Consider the following 17,260-nt stretch of genomic DNA (forward strand, 5'->3'; position numbering starts at 1 on the left):
ATATTTGCAAATGACAGTACGGATAAAAGACTGGTATCCAAGATCTGCAAAGAACTTCTCAAACTCAATACATGAGAAACAAATAAACAAATCATAAAATGGGCAGAAGATATGAACAGACACTTTTCCAATGAAGACATACAAATGGCTAACAGACACATGAAAAAATGTTCAAAATCATTAGCCATCAGGGAAATTCAAATCAAAACCACACTGAGATACCACCTTACGCCAGTTAGAATGGCAAAGATAGACAAGGCAAGAAACAANCACCAGTTAGAATGGCAAAAACTGACAAGGCAAGAAACAACAATTGCTGGAGAGGATGTGGAGAAAGGGGATCCCTCCTACATTATTGGTGGGAATGCGTTGGTACAGCCACTCTGGAAAACAGTGTAGAGGTCCCTTAAAAAGTTATAAATTGAGCTACCCTATGATCCTACTGGGCCACTACTGGGTGTTTACCCCAAAGATACAGACGTAGTAAAGAGAAGGGCCATATGCACCCCAATGTTCATAGCTGCATTGTCCACAATAGCCAAATCATGGAAGGAGCCGAGATGCCCTTCAACAGATGACTGGATTAAGAAGCTGTGGTCCATATATACAATGGAATATTACTCAGCTATCAGAAAGAACGAATTCTCAACATTTGCTGCAACATGGACGGCACTGGAGGAGATAATGCTAAGTGAAATAAGTCAAGCAGAGAAAGACAATTATCATATGATTTCTCTCATCTATGGAACATAAGAACTAGGATGATCGGTAGGGGAAGAAAGGGATAAAGAAAAGGGGGGTAATCAGAAGGGGGAATGAAACATGAGAGACTATGGACNGGGGGAGGGGGGTGGGGGAATGGGATAGGCTGGTGATGGATATTAAGGAGGGCACATATTGCATGGTGCACTGGGCGTTATACGCAACTAATGAATTACGGAACTTTACATCAGAAACCAGGGATGTACTGTATGGTGACGAAAATAATATAATAAAAAAATTAAAATATATATATATTATTATAAAAAATAAATAAATGAAACACTCCATCCTAAATAGCAGAATACACATCCTCCTTAAGTACATATAGAACATTCACCAGTACAGACCACGACCTGGGCTACAAAAGAAACTGATAGTTGGTCAATCAAAAAGGATTTAATTCCAATTCATAGTGGAATTGAATTAGGTATCAATAACAGAAAGATAGCTGGAAAACCACCAAATATTTAGATATGAAACACAATGCTCCTACATATCCAGGGGTCAGAGAAGAAATCACAGGAGAAACCAGAAAACTATTTTGAAATGAATGAAAATGAAAACAGAGCGTATCAAATTTGTGATATGTGGCCAAAGGAGAGCTTGTAGGGAAATATATCCTACTAAACACTTGTATTAGAAAAAAAAAATGTCTTAAGCCAATGAACTAAATGTCCACCTTAAACTAACTAGAAAAAGATCAAACTAACCCAAGGCAAAGAGAAAGAAGGAAATAATAAAGATGACTACAGAAGTCAAACAGATGCCAGAAAGAAGACAGATCAAGAGCGTAGAGGACACAAATGGCAATGCAGGGTCCCCACGTCAGGAAAGACAAGTGCCTTGGCTAAGTTCTCACAGCTAGGAGTGGTGGAACTGGCTGCCCTGGGAAAAAAAGCTCAGTCCCTTTCAGAGTGGGATGAGCCCAAGGGAGTGGCAGTCTGGCTGAGGCCGGTCTCTCCCCATCAGAGTACTTCTCAGGAGGGAGGACGCTGCCATGGCAGACAGGTATAGTGGGGAGAAGAGTGGAGAGCAGTAAAACAGGACTCCAATGTGCCCAACACACGAGCACAAAAGTAACATGGCATCTGCTCAGTCACAAGATGACGCCCACAGCCCGGATTCATTGTGCTGGTGGCTCGTCGTGCTTCAATCTCTACTGCCCGTGGCCTTTGCCTATCTGCACCCACCAATTACAGCAGGAAGAGGATGGCTGGGCTCAAATCAGATCAAGGGGGGCCTGAGGGACAAAACAACCACGTCCCACCACAAGATAATCTACCCAGCCCTCAGCTGTGTGTACACACGTGACAGGAAACCACCAGATCTGCAGCTTCTGTAACACAGACCAAGACAAGAAGGCATAGAATATTTTATCTATCCGTGTTTAATGGCCCACACTGTACTCTCTCCTCCCACTGCTAGGCTCTGCTCACCTGTGTCTCAGCAATGAGCGACCCACACGCCAGGCCTTGAACAGCAGCCTCTGCCCCCGTGCAGACTGGTTGCCTTTTTCCTCAGACTCCAGGATTTCCTGTAGAAGCTGGAACGAGGTGGACTACTTTTTTTTAAACTCTTGTTTCTCCTGTAGCATCTCATAAACGTCGGATTTTTGGCCTATGCCAAGGTTGCCAAGAGGGTAATGCTTTAATCTGTGAAGAGTGTATGGAAATTCACAATATGTCAGAAGTTAGAAACAATTCACCAAGCATCTCCCTTCAGAGAACATTAAACACAAATCTCAGGATATACACAGGTCATGACAATGGAGGAAACCCTCTCTTAATCTGACAGACGGTTCTGCTGAGGTTTTGAGGCCTATTTATCACCCAAACTGGCTGTTGCTTCAATGCAGTGTCTTCTACCAAATAGTTTCAGCCATTAGATTCCTTGTTGGCTTAATCCCATTGGATAGAAACACTTTAATTCTTTTCAAATTGGTTCAATGACATGGCATCAAGAGAATATTTAGAGGGAGGAGGGCAGTCAGCCACAACCTAACCACTGCCAACAAATCCCCTCATGCTCTCAGTCCTTGGCCACAGGCATTCGTCCAGAGCAGAAACCACAGTGTTCCCTATGAATTCCAGCACATGCTTGTTCATGACCCTATACATTCAAATTCTCATTCGCAACAAGTCCCTGGTTCCCCACCTGTGAAATCGCCTGTTAGTAGGGTTCGTGATGCTCCCAGGGCAATACAACAAACGTAAATGCATTTTGTAATCTGTAAAGTGCCATCAGTGTAAGGGACCATCACACCGGAAGTACTTTCTAGATGCTACTCTTTCCTTGAGAGCAGGTCTCTTGGAGGTGCATGAGCGTGGCAGGTGAGGGAGCCAACCTTCGGCTCATGCCCAAGGGACTGGGGATACCAGACCACACCTGCCACACTTTCTCCTGCCATTCTGAACTTCCGGCTTAGAACAATGGGGCTGGCAGAGTTGACAGGTCTCCTGCTCTGGGGGCCCATTATTGGGGGAGAAGCTCTTTGTTGTCTGGTCAAGGAAGGAGACAGAAGGAGGGCAGCCCAAGTCAGTCTGCTCTATATTAAAAATCTATCTCAAATCCAGTGACATCTCCCCACTCCCACCTCCACCGCCCTGTGCCAGGCTTTCCAATTCTTACCTGGACCAGGGCAGTAGTCCTATCTGGTCTGTGTGCACTCTTGCCCATGATGGTGAGTTTTTGAGATGGAATAAAAATCAGTCGTTTGATTGGATAAGTCAGCTTAAGGTATGTCCCTGTGAAAAAACCCTCCAAATAAATCCCATCTCAGAAAAAAAAAAAAAAATCCAAAGTTTCTGTCATGGTTGTCACAAATTGGTTTTCCCAGGAAGCAAACTGTGACCTGGGGGTAGTGAGGGGAAAGTTTAGGAGGGGTGCCCTTGGGACCATGACCTGGGGGGGGGATGAGGGAGGGAGGGAGGGAAGCAGAGTTGGGCAGGGGGAGACATTGGCTATGAGCAATACAGCTTTAATGGAGGCCTCAGCTGACCCCTACACAAAGCTGTCCAGGGCTGGGGCAGGGCGCCAGGTCCGGATATGCTTGCCTCCCCAGGCACCAGACCACCTGGGAAAGGGGCCGTGCAGTAGCTCTCTTCAGCTGAGACACTCTGGAAGAGGGTTGATGGATGGCGCCCTCCAACTGGCAACTCTCCTGGCAACTCAGGGGCTGAGTCCTTGGGTTCTGAAGGGGTATCTGAGTGACACAGCAGGTGTCAATGTTGGGGGAGTCTTCGTGGGACTTCTGAAGGCAGCCCGGCCCAGATCTGGTGGGCCGGCTTTTCCTGTGGGAAGCTGAAGAGAGGAAGGTCACTGGGATAAACAACAGCCCCTGCACCTGAAGCTGGTAATTCAGGCTCATTATCTCCAGTCTCTACCACACATTCTGGATTCCCTTCACCCTCACCCAGCGGCTCTGTGTATCTGAGGCTTCTCTGATGTATGACCCAGAGCCACATCCCTATAGGTCCCTAACCACTGGTCCCATGTCCTTCTCAGGCTGTGGCTGCTGAACTTGTCTGTTTGCTGTCAAAATTCCACAAGGGACTACCAAGAGGTGTCTACGTTTAGCACCTAGGTGATACCCATCCCGAGTCTGCCTCCCTTTACAAAGCAGCGCAAGCTGTAGTGGCAGCAAGCAGCCTGGAGAGGGACTCATTAGGGAATATTCGAAGGCCAACCGGTAACGCTCTCCATCTCTTATTTGGGAAGCATTCATGTCCTCAGATAAATCCCAGAACAGCCAGAGAAAAGAAGACATCATTGCGTTACAACATAACGAGGCTGACCTTGTATTAGCATCAGAGAAAGAGAATTTGGAGCAAGCTTCAAAGAAAGGTGAGAACACGGCTCATTCAGATGTCAATCTTCTCACACCTGGAGGAGAAGGCCTGCAAATCTCAGAGAAGTGGGGAACCCAAGACAAGAGCAGAGGCCTCAGAAACCTCATCTGGCTTGAGACAGGAAAGAGGACGCATGGGGAAATGATAAACAGACACGACACTGCCTTGGAGTCTATAAATTTATTGAGTAAAAACGAAATCAACATCAGGCATATTCAATTCGGTTTGGTTCAAATGTGGTTGATGTCCACTGGCAGCAAAGATGAACTGAGACAAAGAGAAGACCCAGGGACGCTGGCAAGGGGACGTGGAACAAAACAATCCTCTGTTAAATGTAAAAGCAGGTGCCACACAGCCAGTGAGTCAGTTAGCAGAGGCAGGGAGATGTGGTGTTTAATGAGCAAGGATAAAACCAAAGTCAGCCAGAACTTTCAGGAGAGGAGAGGGCCAGAGCATGGAGAGAAGGAGACCTGCTGGGTCACTTGGGGAACACAGTGACCACGTCGTAGCCCTCAGGGGGTGTGACCCGCTCCCGGGCGTGCTTTTCACAGTAGATTTGATCCTCCACAAAGAAATGGCCCTTCTGTTTCAGGTTGGTGCCACAGTCAGTGCACACATAACACTCAGGGTGACGGTGGCGGTCCCGCAACTTCACGAACACGCCACTGCAGGAGGGGGAAGGAAAGGGCTCTGTTAGTGACAAGCACCTGAAGGAGGCACCAGGGCCAGGGGGTCCTTCCATGGGGCCCATCAAAGGGCAGACCAGGGCCTCAGAACTGGCCTCCAGTCATAAAGCAGCTGCTCGTTCCTGGGCTCCACAGACATTACTTGTGAAGCCCTCCCTCTTCAACAGAGCGGCCCTTTCTCTGGTTTGACATGAGTCACACCCTCAGGGTTCCGTGGCTAAGGAGAACCTTCACACCTGCCTCTGGACATAAAGGCCTACTTGGCCTCTCTGCTCCATTTCCCAGGGAGGAATTCTTCCCCATCACACCCAAAATGGGCAACATCTGGCACTTTCCACAGCTGCATGGTTTACCCCACCTGCGGGGCCTCGGATGCCGGGGCAAGGCAGATACTCACACAATGCCGGTGCCACATTTGTCACACATGGGCAATTTCTGGGCGTTGCCAATAGATGCAGCCACTTTGGTGACCGGAGCCTTGACACTTCTGAAACCTGAGGGCTTGTTGGGATCCCCTATAATGAGGAAAACACTTGGGTTGGTCAGGAAAGGTTGCCGAAGTTCCAGTTAGCTTTTTCAGAGTCACTTATATGTTCCAGCAAGTTCCCGGAATCTAACAGACCTGACTCTGCTGTGTGACCCTGGAAAAGTTACTTAACCTCTCTGGTCCTCAGTTTCCTTTTCCATAAAACAGGAGATCATTTCCCCCTTCACCATGGTACGGAAGGATTAAAAAGTACACACAAGGCCGTCCCACAGCAGCTGGCACCAAGTCAGCCCTCATTTCATTCTGATTAGATGCACGCACCTACGTTATGGGAACTTCACAATGACTTCTACAGATGGACTAAATAAAGATGTTATCGGATCACTGAAAGACAGTGTACTCAGATGCTGAAAGAAACCCACATCACAAGAAATACAAAATCCTGACAGTAGCGCATCTGCAGGCAGCCAGGTAAAGCCCGCCAGCTACAGGGCAGAGCGGGCGACCTTCCTGCGGCCACGTCGGCGCCGGAACGCTGGGGCTGCTGGGTGGACTGGGGCGCAACCCGGCGCGCCTTCAGAGCACTGTGCCCTGGGAGCGCTTAACGACGGCAAGCTATTAAAATGACTGTTACTGCATCTATTCGGCTGGTTCGCATCTCGTCGGCTGTGACGGGACTGCAGATTCCCAGAGCACCAGGACCCTGTCTTACATGCTTTGCGACATTCCACAGAGCTGAGCATGGGGCTGAGCATACACCAGAGGCTCCGTAAACGCACAGAAGTGAACGGTGAAATGCCATGACCAAGGCCTGATGGTCCCTACCTCGGTCCAACATGCTGTGGCCAAGAAGCCTCTACACCGTGGTTCTGAACAGGCATCGGTGAGCGGGCCAGGCACCAGCAGAGACTTCCTAAAATTCACAGACCAGGCTCCTCCCCAGAGCTGCTAAAGGAGCATCTCTAGAGGCAGGGGCCCTAGGAGATCCTACTCTATTTCCCCGGTTAAAACCCACTTCTTCGGACAAAAGCAGCTGTTCTCAAACATTCCTGTGCGCAGAATGACGTGGAGGGCTGACTCCGATGCAGCTCACTGGGTCTCACCACCAGCCCTTCTACTTCGGGGGGCCTGGAGTAGGGCCCATGAAGTTGCATTTCTAGTAAGTTCTCAGGTGCTGCTGAGGCTTCTGGTCCCAGAACCACACTTTGAGAGCCACTGGACAAGAGCAAGAAAATGGTTTCCTGTGTAAGGTGAAGGGGTGAGGAGAGTCATCTTGTAACCACAGCTAGGCTGGGCAATCCTGGGGCTGACAAATGAGGGCCCTGGTTCCCTTGTCCTTTTAGAAAAGGAGTCCCCCTATGTTGACTGGTGCTTCCGAACCAAAACTTGAGATGAATTTTATAACTGGCTAGGATGGTGGACTATGTATTTTGCCCACAATTATGTGTCCCGTCCCTAATCTGCCAGGCATCCCAGTAGGTCAGTGATTCCCTACTGGGGATGATCTTGTCCCTGGGCAAAGAGTTTGGGTTGTCACAACTGGAGAGCAGTGCTTCTGGCCTCCACAGGGCAGAGGCCAGGGATGTTAAATGTCCTAAAATGCACAGAACAGCCCCACCACGAGGAATTACCTGGCCCCAAATGTCAACAGCACCAAGCTCTCGGTGGAGTACACGCCCCACGCCACAGACTCCATGTTTGGCCCCATGACTTGTTTTGGCCAATGGAATGGGAGCGGATGGGAGCCCTGTTCTGGCAGAAGCAGGAGGTGCATCTGTGTGGTGTGGTCCTGTCTCCATGGAGCTTCTGACCTCTGCCTTAGCAGCAAGGCCCCGAGGGTGACGCCTCCCCGTGCTGGGCTCCTGGCACAGGAAGACTCACGGAGCCAGGCCCAGCCCCGCCACACTGGGCCGACCCACAGCCCAACCAGCAGCTCTCATGGAACACAAACAAGAAGGGCATTCTGCAGCCCACTGCGGGCCAACGCCAGGGGCCAGCCAGCCTGGAAGATCGGGGTGCCTTATGGAGAACAGCAAGAGGGAATATTTAAAAGCAGCCTGTTTTAAAGGCCCTATCATGGGGTGTGGATGGCGTGGTCTCTTAGGGCTCCCCCAACAGGGCAGGGAACCTTCTGCACTGGGAACTGATCAACACAGACGTCCATCTGGTGACACATGAGAGGGGCAGATGTTAGGAGGCCCCAGGGTTTCCACTCTTTTCAGCCATAAGCTCTACTATTAGGCACAGGGGAAGGCTTGGTGCCACCCGGTTGGCTGCCTTTGGCGCTTTGGTCATCCCAAGTCCACATCCCTTTTTGCCTTCCCAAACCTTCCTCCCTTCCTTGGACCCAGTCTCAAATTCATTACAGACTTTTTTTTTTTTTTTTGCATTAATTGTGATTTTAAAAAAACACTGCATGGAAGTATCATTTTTGTCTGGATTGTTTTTTTGGTGCCCTCTTAAATTCTGTACCCAAGACAAATGCCCCTCCTGTCACCCTAATCCTGGCTCCCAACAGGGATCTCAGAAGGGCCTGGGTGGCCAGCTTCATGCCTCTAAGCATCCCAAACAGGCTGCTAGAGCCACCTGCCCCCCCCCCAAAGAAGGAAATGCGGTGACTGTGGCATCTCTGCATATGCAGATGGCTTGCAAGGGTAACCGACTGCCCAGGGAACCAGCTGGGTGAGGCTGTGATCTCAGGTGATGGGCTGTTTTTCACATGATTCATTTGACCAGCAGAAAATTTACCAGGATCGGGCTGCATTTGCAGGAGGGCAGGAGAGAAGGAATGAGGAATATGAGAGCCCCACTTGGTAGGAGAATCCACATCCCTTCTCCAAATAAAGAGAAGTAACTGGATGAACCTGGACCTGGGGCAGGGGTCACCTAGTTGGCTCAGTCAGTACAGCATGAGACTCTTGATCTCAAAGTCATGAGTTCAAGCCCCAGGTTGAGTGTAGACATGATTTTCTAAAAAGAGAGAAAGAGAGAGAGAGAAACTGGGCACAGCATGGCAAGAGGCAGCTGGGTGCAGGGCGATGTCGGCCGTGTGTCCAGTCCTGCAGCGCCACCTGCTGGCCCCATTTTTTTCTCTCGCTTACAGCCAACACTGCAAACTCAAAGAAATGTCATTTTGTCCTTCTCAGCAAGCTTACAGTAAAACTATTAGCTCCCTTTGGACTCTGGGAAGCTCCAAAAATTTCCAGATTTCTCTTTTTCCAGTGAAACTTGCATGTCAACGCTTTCTGGGAAAAACTGACAATGGGTTCAGTAAAGCACAGCTTTTTTCCTACCCACTTCACTGCTCAATAACCTTCCATGGCTCCACATTACCAAAGAATCAAATTCATGGTCCTTAAGCACATGGTGGTCCTCCAGGATCTGACTCCAGACCATGTGAGGATCTTCCCGTGACCCTGGACACCGGGACTTCCTGAGCAAGTCTCCATCTTTCTCATCTCAGAGCCACGGGTGCCCACAGTGTTTTCTCCCCGATGCCTCCTTCCAAGTCTCCTCTCATTAAAATTCCCCTTAAATGGCCAGATGGGTGATAAGCAAGATGTGCTATAGACACACTGCAGAATATTCGGTCTTAGAAGGAAGGAAATGCTGACACCTGCTACAATATGGATGAACCTTCAGGACATTATGCGAAGTGAAACAAGCCAGTCACAAAAGACAAATGTGGTATGATTCCCCTCACAGGAAGTGCTGGACGCAGTCACATTCGTAGAAACAGAAAATGGAATGGTGGTTTCCATGGGCTGGGGGAGGGGGCTACGAGGAGTGAGTGATGATCGGGTACCGAGCTTCAGTTCTGCAAGACAGAGCTCTGCGGGTGGGTGGTGCCCATGGCTGCATGATGGTACGGATGTAGCTAATGCCACCAAACTGTGCACTTAAATATGGTCAAGACAGTAAATCTTATGCTAGCTGTAGTTCACCACAACTTGAAAATACAGAATAAAACCTCCTTGTTCCCTGCAAATCTGGAATTTGACCCAGAACAAAATGAAGTCTGAGAAACCTAGGACCCTTTCTTCCAGTCCAGAGGTTGAATTTCATCCAAAAGGAGAAGACCCACATTGAATCTTCTGGAGGTTTATCACCAAACCCTGTGGCAGCCAAGCCTCCCATGTGGGGCCTCACTGACACTGGGCCTGGCACTTTACGTGCACCATCTGTCTTAATGCTTCAAACCATCTGTGAAGGGCGCCTGGGTGGCTCAGTTGGTTAAGCGGTTAAGCATCTGTCTTCAACTCAGGTCATAATCTCAGGGTCCTGGGATCGAGTCCTGCATCAGGCTCCTTGCTTAGGGGTGAGTCTGCTTCTCCCTCGCCTTCTGCCCCTCCCCGCTGCTCGTTCTCTCTCTCTCACTCACTCTCTCAAATAAATAAATAAAATCTTAAAAAAAAACAAAAACAAAAACACGACATCTGTGAAGTAGCCATTATTAGCCTCGCTGGACATGTGCAGAAGCTAGGGCTCAGAGAGATGGGCAACCCGCTTGCGGTCTCCAGGTGGGTCACAGGCAGATCATGGATGCAGTGCTACGAGGGCAGTGCTGCTTTATGAACCCGAGGACTTCTCGAATGACAGTAGCCCTCACTGAGTGCTTTACTATGTACCAAACACTGCCTTGAGCTTTGCCCATTTCATCTCGAATAAAAACAGACATTTGAGTTCCTTTCCCCAAGAGCTTTCTGCAAACGGCAGATATATGGACCAGAACTACTGCTGTTTCATTCCGTGAAAATTTACTGCAACTACATATTAAGAGATATGGGAGAGACTATAAGATCCATTATCTTCCTTCTTTTTAGCAAAATTTTTATTTTCTTTGGGGCAAGATGATATCCATCCCGGGGAGGAAAGAACTATAATTCTCAGACTCTCCTTCAACTAGATGTGGTCATGTGACTAAATCCTGGTCAAATTAAATGGAATGCTAGTGCAGGACTTTTGGGAAAGAAAAAGCTGGCTTGTCTGAAAGGAGGAGTCCCACTCAGTCCTTCTTCCTTCCTGGTGCCTGGATGTGGTCATGATGGCTGGAGCACCAGCTGCCAAGTAGGGCCATGAGGTAACCTTGAGAATGGAAGCCACGGGCTTGGTAGATAGAGCACAGATGGAAGGAGTTCAGATCTTGATGAGCACAGAACTGCTACCTCAGGGCAGCTTGGTGGGCCTGGGCTTTAGGTCCTTCTCTGTGACACAAGGGCAATTTGACTAGATGAGACCTGCAGAATCTATGTCCTAGTTTGGGCTGGAACAGACTAACTTTTCCTCTCTTAATTGAAGGGTTTTGCACCCACTTACTCAGAGTACAGTAAGTTGTGGTTTCTCACATGTTTTGATAAAACGGTCATCCTCCAGGGTTGATCCCCAAGTCACTTGTCGGTTGGCCCTAATACTGGAACTTCATACAGAATATGACTCATTCCTTCCAAAATGCACAGGTACAACAAGCAAAGGGGTTAACTGCTGGTAGAACAATATCCTTTTAGCATAAAAGGAGAACTTCCCGGAACTTCCCGCTCTCGTAAACTGCTGATTTCTCTAAGAAGCTGGGGTCTGGGTTCTGTCAGTAGGGAATTCTCAGCTCAGGAACTCCCAGGAAGCCAAACCTGGAGCTGGGGGCCTGGGGGTGGGAGGCTACTCTTGCAGAGGGCGCTGAGCCGTGGCCCTGAGCAAGCAAGTTGCTCCCTCCCTCGGGGCAGGTTTCACTGTCTCCATCACCAGCTGTCTCTTCACAGGAGCACACTTTGGGGAAAGGAAGAGAGAACGAGGGAAAGCAGGCCTCCCGTGAAACACCTGCGCCTCGGGGAAGGCCACAGAGCCAAGGGGGGGGGGGTCTGTCCGCGATGCCGAGCCACACGGTGGTCCCCGGGTGTCTCAGGCACCAGAGCTCACATCCTGGATGAGCTGAGGCTGGCCCAGAGCCTCTGGATAAGGTTTGCAAACAAAACCACAGGTGTGAAGCACGTCCTGTGCGCCGGTCACGGTGGGGGCGTTTGTGCCGTGCAGGACACTGGATCCTCACACCAAGCTTAGAGGAGAGGATTCTGGCCCCCAACTGACCAAGGAGAGAACAGGCCCGGAAAGGTCACACGGGGAAAATGTGGCCAAACTGGGGGTTCTCCGGCTCTCAGGAGTCCACCTACCAGAAAGCAAGAACAAACACACCACCCCGCACCCAGCTTCTCTCTGTTGCTGATTCCTTTTCCTTCTGCTTGTCACGGCCCATGGCCTTCACCCAGTCACACACGTCAGCCACCACGGAAGCATGGGATGTGGGCTCAAACCAAACAAATGGCCAAGGGACAGGCGAAGAGAATCCCACAACAGTCAATGTCACCCTGACATCAGCCTAAAGCTCATGTGACAGGAAACAGCTGGCCAGGTGTGGCTGGGAGCTCTTTCATTCTCCCTCCCTCCGAGCTTTTAGTGGTTTAAAAGCCATGCTTTCCAGTGCTTCCACCCACTCAGGGCTGTACTCGCCTTTGTTTCAGCCACGACTGACCCTGACCCTGGCCTTGCCCGAGAGCCTCTGACCGCATGCATGCACACAGGGTGGATTACCTTTCTCCTCGGACTCTAGGATTTCCTGCAAAACCAGGAATGAAGTGGATTGCTTCGGGGGCTCATTTAACTCCTGTTTCTCTTGAAGCATCTTGTAAACTTCAGATTCTTTGTCAATGACGAGTCCGCTTGGAGGCTGAGAATGGTCTAAGCTGTAAAGAATGTTTGGAAATTCACGAGGAAATGTCAGAAGTTAGAAAAAAAAAATTTCACCAGGCACCCCCTTCCCAGTGAAGACACCCCTGAATCAGAGGGTGGCTGGAAATGATGCCACTGGACAGAGCCCACTCTGAACGCAGCCACAGCCGTCCTGCCAGGACGGTGAGCTGTCTGCGGTCCGCGCTGGCTACTGCTTGAGTGCAGTGAGAGGCTATCTTCCCACAGACTTGCAGTAACGGGATTACTTTTTGGCATAATCCCATGGGATGGGAATGCTGTGCTGCTTTCTTAATTACATAAACAACATTACGTCAAAAGAAAATTTAGAAGAGAAATGTCAACCACAACCTGACCACTAAAACCTCGGCTGGGTCCCCTCAGGACGGGCCGCACGCACGCTTCTCACAGAGCAGAAGGCAGCGTTCTTTCTTCCTGACCATATCGGACTGTTTCAGAGTGCTATCAGCGAGCGTGTCTCTGTGAACTCGCAGCGCTTGGGGCCAAGGGCTCGGGGCTCCTCACCTACAACTCAGACGGCAGTCTCTGCTTGGCCCAGCTCACAGGGCCGGTGGCGAGGCTGAAAACCACAAGGGCCCTGTACATGGGAACGTGCGGTCGGAGGCAAGGGAGGGGCTGAGGCCTGAGCTTGGTCCCCCAGGACAGAACAGGCCGAGCTGGGGCCCGTTCCCCCCAGGGCCCGTTTTCTAGGCTTTTCCAGGCCAGGAGCCTCTGCTGCCTGGTCTGGGAAGGGGTAAGAGGAGGAGACTCCAGTCAGCTCTGTTTGCAAAGTCTGTCCTGAGTCCCCTTCTCAGCACCCCCACCCCCACCGTGTGTCCAGTCCGCCACTGCTGACCCGCACAATGGACCACCTTGGTCACCTGTCCTCGCGCTGTCATTCTCAGCCCCAGGAAAGTCTTATTCCCAAACAGAAGCTGCAGTGACCTATTAAACACGAGAATCACACTGTGTCATGATGTGGCCCCAAGTGTTCTCATCTGACTTAGAACCAAATATTTACACTTCTAATAACAAAATACTAGTTTAATCAATTTCATCTTCTTTGGAGTAAATACTCATGACAAAATGGAGAAAAGCCCTGAAGAATGCAGCTCTGCTTCCCTCTCTAAACAGATGACCTGCCAGCCCCTGCTTGCTCAGCTTTCGTCACACCAGCCTCTGTGCTGTTTCCAGAACGTGGCAGCCTCAGAGCCTCTGCTCCTGGTGCCTGGAGGTGCACCACTGCTCCTGGTGCCTGGAGGCCTTGCTCTCCAGATCGCCCCATGGGGGCCGCGCTCCCCTCCCATCTCCGCTCAGATGTCCCTGCTAAACCCCCCCTGCCCCCATTTTGTCTCACCCTCATCCCACGGACTCTATGTCCATCTGTCTGTGTCCTCACTGTCCCTCTCCCCCTAGACAGTGAGCCCCAGGAGGACAGGGTCTTGGTCTGTCTTATTCACTAGCACATTCTCAACCCCAGGTCAGTGCCTGGCACCGGGCCCAGGCTCAGCAGCTATGAGGGGGTGAAGGGAAATTGCCAAACAGATCTATGTGCAACACCCTCTCCCTACTTGTATGGTGTCACAGGGGACCCTAGAAGGCAGCAGGACCTCCCAGGAGTGTGCCAGGGAAATAGCAGCCCAGCGTCCTGGGCCCAGATCCTCCAGCTTCTCAGCCTCAGCTGCTTTTTCAGAAGCTGCCACCCCCTAGGGAAGAGGGACAGTACGCCCGATGGGCCCAAAGAGCAGACGTCAGATGGCGGTGCGACGTACCCATAGATGGATAGGTTTCTGCGCAAGCGCGGCGTCATCTGTGGGTAACAGAGCTCTGGGCTCCCCAGCCCGCCGGGCCGCCTCCCAGATCTAAGAAGGCAGGCAGTGGCCGCCAGCAGTCTTTCTCAGCAAGTCCAACCACTTTGTCTGTAGGGCTGAAGCCATTTTTACAAGTGCAGGTGAATAATGCCAATGACATTGACTCAATCACTGCCTGCCCACCCACCCACGTGTCATTCATTCCCATTCCCTTTAAAAAAGAAAACAGGTATGTAGGTAATCATAGGGGTAATTCTCCCCAGGTTACCTCTCCCTCTCCTTATATATTTTTTAAAGATTTTATCCATTTGGAGAGAGAGAGAGCGCATGAGCACGCAAGCAAGGGAAGCGGCAGAGGGAGAAGGAGAGAGAGAATCCCAAGCAGGCTCCCTGTCCAGCACAGGGGCCCCACACGGGGCTTGGATCTCACAACCCTGAGATCACGACCCAGCCGAAATCAAGAGTTGGACACTCAACCCACTGAGCCACCCACGTGCCCCTCTTTCTCCTTCTTTCCCGGTCAGCCTCCCAGGGCACTTGGGGTACTCAGGTGCCCGGCTGCAAGCAGAGTCAGCTGCGTCGATGAAAGTTCAAAGAGCGAAAAATGCCTTGCTGCTGCCAGGGAAAGTCAGAATGGAAGCAGAAAGACTCATCAGCAGGTCACTTGTGCTGCTGTGGTGGGGGGAAGGGAAGCCAGCCACCAGCCCTGTCCACTGCGGCCGGTTGGTCCCTGCCTTTGTCTCCCTCCCATCCGCAGGGGCCTGTGGGAGCCTCCCATCTCCCACGCACATGATGGGCCACCTTGAGGAGTGGTCTTCACCAAGGGCCATGGTCTTCCTCTTGGCCCACCTGTTCAGTTGTCTGAGTTGTATGCCTGACTCTCTCCGTGAGTCTTGCGTTCTGAGCTTGCCCTATATAAATATATTACATTATTTTGATAAATCCTTTTTCCTATTACACTTAGAACTATTTTAAAATCAAGAACAGACCATGGAATGTTCTTGGGAGAATTCTTCCCCTTCTTTGGTGTATGTTGTTATGTCTGGAAGCCACCAAGGGAACACTAAAAATGACAAAGCTCAAACCACAAGGTCATCATATATTCTTCCAACACACAGTCTTGTAAAGCATTTCTGTGATTAAAAAAAAAGGAAAACAATTAACTATTTATTTTCAAATAATGATTATACTGTTCTACCACTTGACAATTTATAAAACATATTTAATATCCACTGCTTATTTCAAGGATTGATACATCTAATTCAAAAACAGTATTATCAACAAAACAAAGAATAAAAAAGATAAACCAAAAACTCTTAACTGTAGAGAGAACAAACTAATGGTTACCAGAAGGGAGATGGGTGGAGGGGTGAGAAGATGGGAGAAACAGGTGATGGGAATGAAGAGGACCCTTCACCTATATTGTAATTTAAAAAACAAAAACAAAAACAATATCTTCTTTAAAAAAACAGAACAAAAACAAAAATAATATCCTGAATATGTTACAAAAGTAATTCTAGGACAAAAACATGCATAAGAAATGGAGCAAAAAAAAAAAAGCATTCTCATTTTTCATATATAGTAACAACAATGGAAGAAAGAATTCTATAGTGATAAGGTTTCAAAAATACAATGGACGTAGCTGAGTCACCAGGGAAAGAAGTAGGAGGGGGCAGTGAAAGTTATACCATGTTCTTCTGAACCCAGTCTTTCCCATTTAATAACAAAATACAAGCTTTTAATCATACTCAACTTCTTCAAAAAAACAAAAAACTCAACTCCTTTGGGCTAACCAGACGTTACACTATTCCTAGTTCCTGTTTCTCCCCAAGTCACACTTGGTGCTGAGTGTTTAATGTTTTGTTAACATGTTAAACTTAAATGTTTCATATTTACTCCCACTCTTTTAGGCCCGGACCCCAGGGCCTGTCCCCCAAGGATGCCAGTGGTCCTTGGAATGAGAAGAAATTTCCAGTTGCAGAGGAAGATTCTGGAGGACGAGGCTGCTGACCCTGTGTGACCCCCGGGCGTGCTCCAGCCAAAGGAGCAGCTGGAGGGAAGGTCAGAGGGTCCAAAAGGACGGAGAACAGCAGACCCCCAGATCTGGGACATGGCTCAACACAGCAGCCCTGGGATGAAAGTCCATGCCATCGAAATAATGAGGTGGCCAGAGTGGGGACACAAGGGGAGCTTTAAATTTTTTTAAACTTGAGCCAGCACCTGTGTAGCAACTTGATGATCTGTACGTAACACCCACCTGCACAAGCAGGCCGCGAGAAAACATTCCCACTGCCGATACAACCTTAACGGCACGTGTTCTCACACAGTGAGTCAACTCTGGCTCCTCCCTAAAACTGTGAGACAGTGTTTGGGACAAAAGGGGGGATTACTTGAATTATAAGAAGCATCCAGGTAGGGGGAAGATACTCTCTTCATAAAAATCTTTCTCCCAGGGGCGCCTGGGTGGCTCCGTTGGTTAAGTGTCTGCCTTCGGCTCAGGTCATGATCCCAGGGTCCTGGGATCGAGCTTCCTGTCGGGTTCCCTGCTCATCAGGGAGTCTGCTTCTCCCTCTGCCCCTCCGCCAGCTCATAACCCCTCTCTCTCTCTCAAATAAATAAATACAATTTAAGAAAAAAAAAAAACTTTCTCCCAGAAGATGAAATAGACATACTTTTCCCTATTGCACCCACTAAGTACGACTAAAATCCCTGGACATCACATAGCCAAGAATATGAGACTGGGAAGGAAGCAGAAGCAAACACCAGAGGGGGGGCTTGGGACCGAGGAAGAACACCCTGGTGAGTTCCCTGAGTTTTCTTTTTGCCTCACAGATCTCCCAGACAAGGAGCTGAAGAGGCAGCAACCCAGAAAGGGTACTGAGTACAGACAGGAGCCCCGAGGACCTGCTCTCTCTCTCTCACCAAACGACC

The 17,260-nt window shown here is 49.6% G+C and overlaps 2 protein-coding genes across 2 annotated transcripts in view; both read right to left on the minus strand.

Moving 5' to 3' along the window:
* The window catches only part of LOC100470213 (cytochrome P450 2C21), a 53,961-nt gene extending 50,299 nt beyond the window's left edge, over positions 1 to 3,662 (minus strand). Inside the window, exons 1-2 of the mRNA XM_034662973.1 lie at positions 3,391 to 3,662; positions 2,199 to 2,414 (exon numbers count right to left, since the gene is read on the minus strand). The gene's annotated coding sequence lies outside the window, so the exon portion shown is untranslated. The remainder of the gene's footprint in view (positions 1 to 2,198; positions 2,415 to 3,390) is intronic.
* A 1,109-nt stretch (positions 3,663 to 4,771) lies between these two features.
* The window catches only part of PDLIM1 (PDZ and LIM domain 1), a 34,159-nt gene continuing 21,670 nt past the window's right edge, over positions 4,772 to 17,260 (minus strand). Inside the window, exons 5-7 of the mRNA XM_034662975.1 lie at positions 12,363 to 12,514; positions 5,694 to 5,811; positions 4,772 to 5,275 (exon numbers count right to left, since the gene is read on the minus strand). Of these exons, the coding sequence (XP_034518866.1) occupies positions 5,089 to 5,275; positions 5,694 to 5,811; positions 12,363 to 12,514 (457 nt within the window). The 3' untranslated portion in view covers positions 4,772 to 5,088. The remainder of the gene's footprint in view (positions 5,276 to 5,693; positions 5,812 to 12,362; positions 12,515 to 17,260) is intronic.

This window comes from Ailuropoda melanoleuca, chromosome 6, assembly GCF_002007445.2.
Source record: "Ailuropoda melanoleuca isolate Jingjing chromosome 6, ASM200744v2, whole genome shotgun sequence".
NCBI lineage: Eukaryota > Metazoa > Chordata > Mammalia > Carnivora > Ursidae > Ailuropoda > Ailuropoda melanoleuca.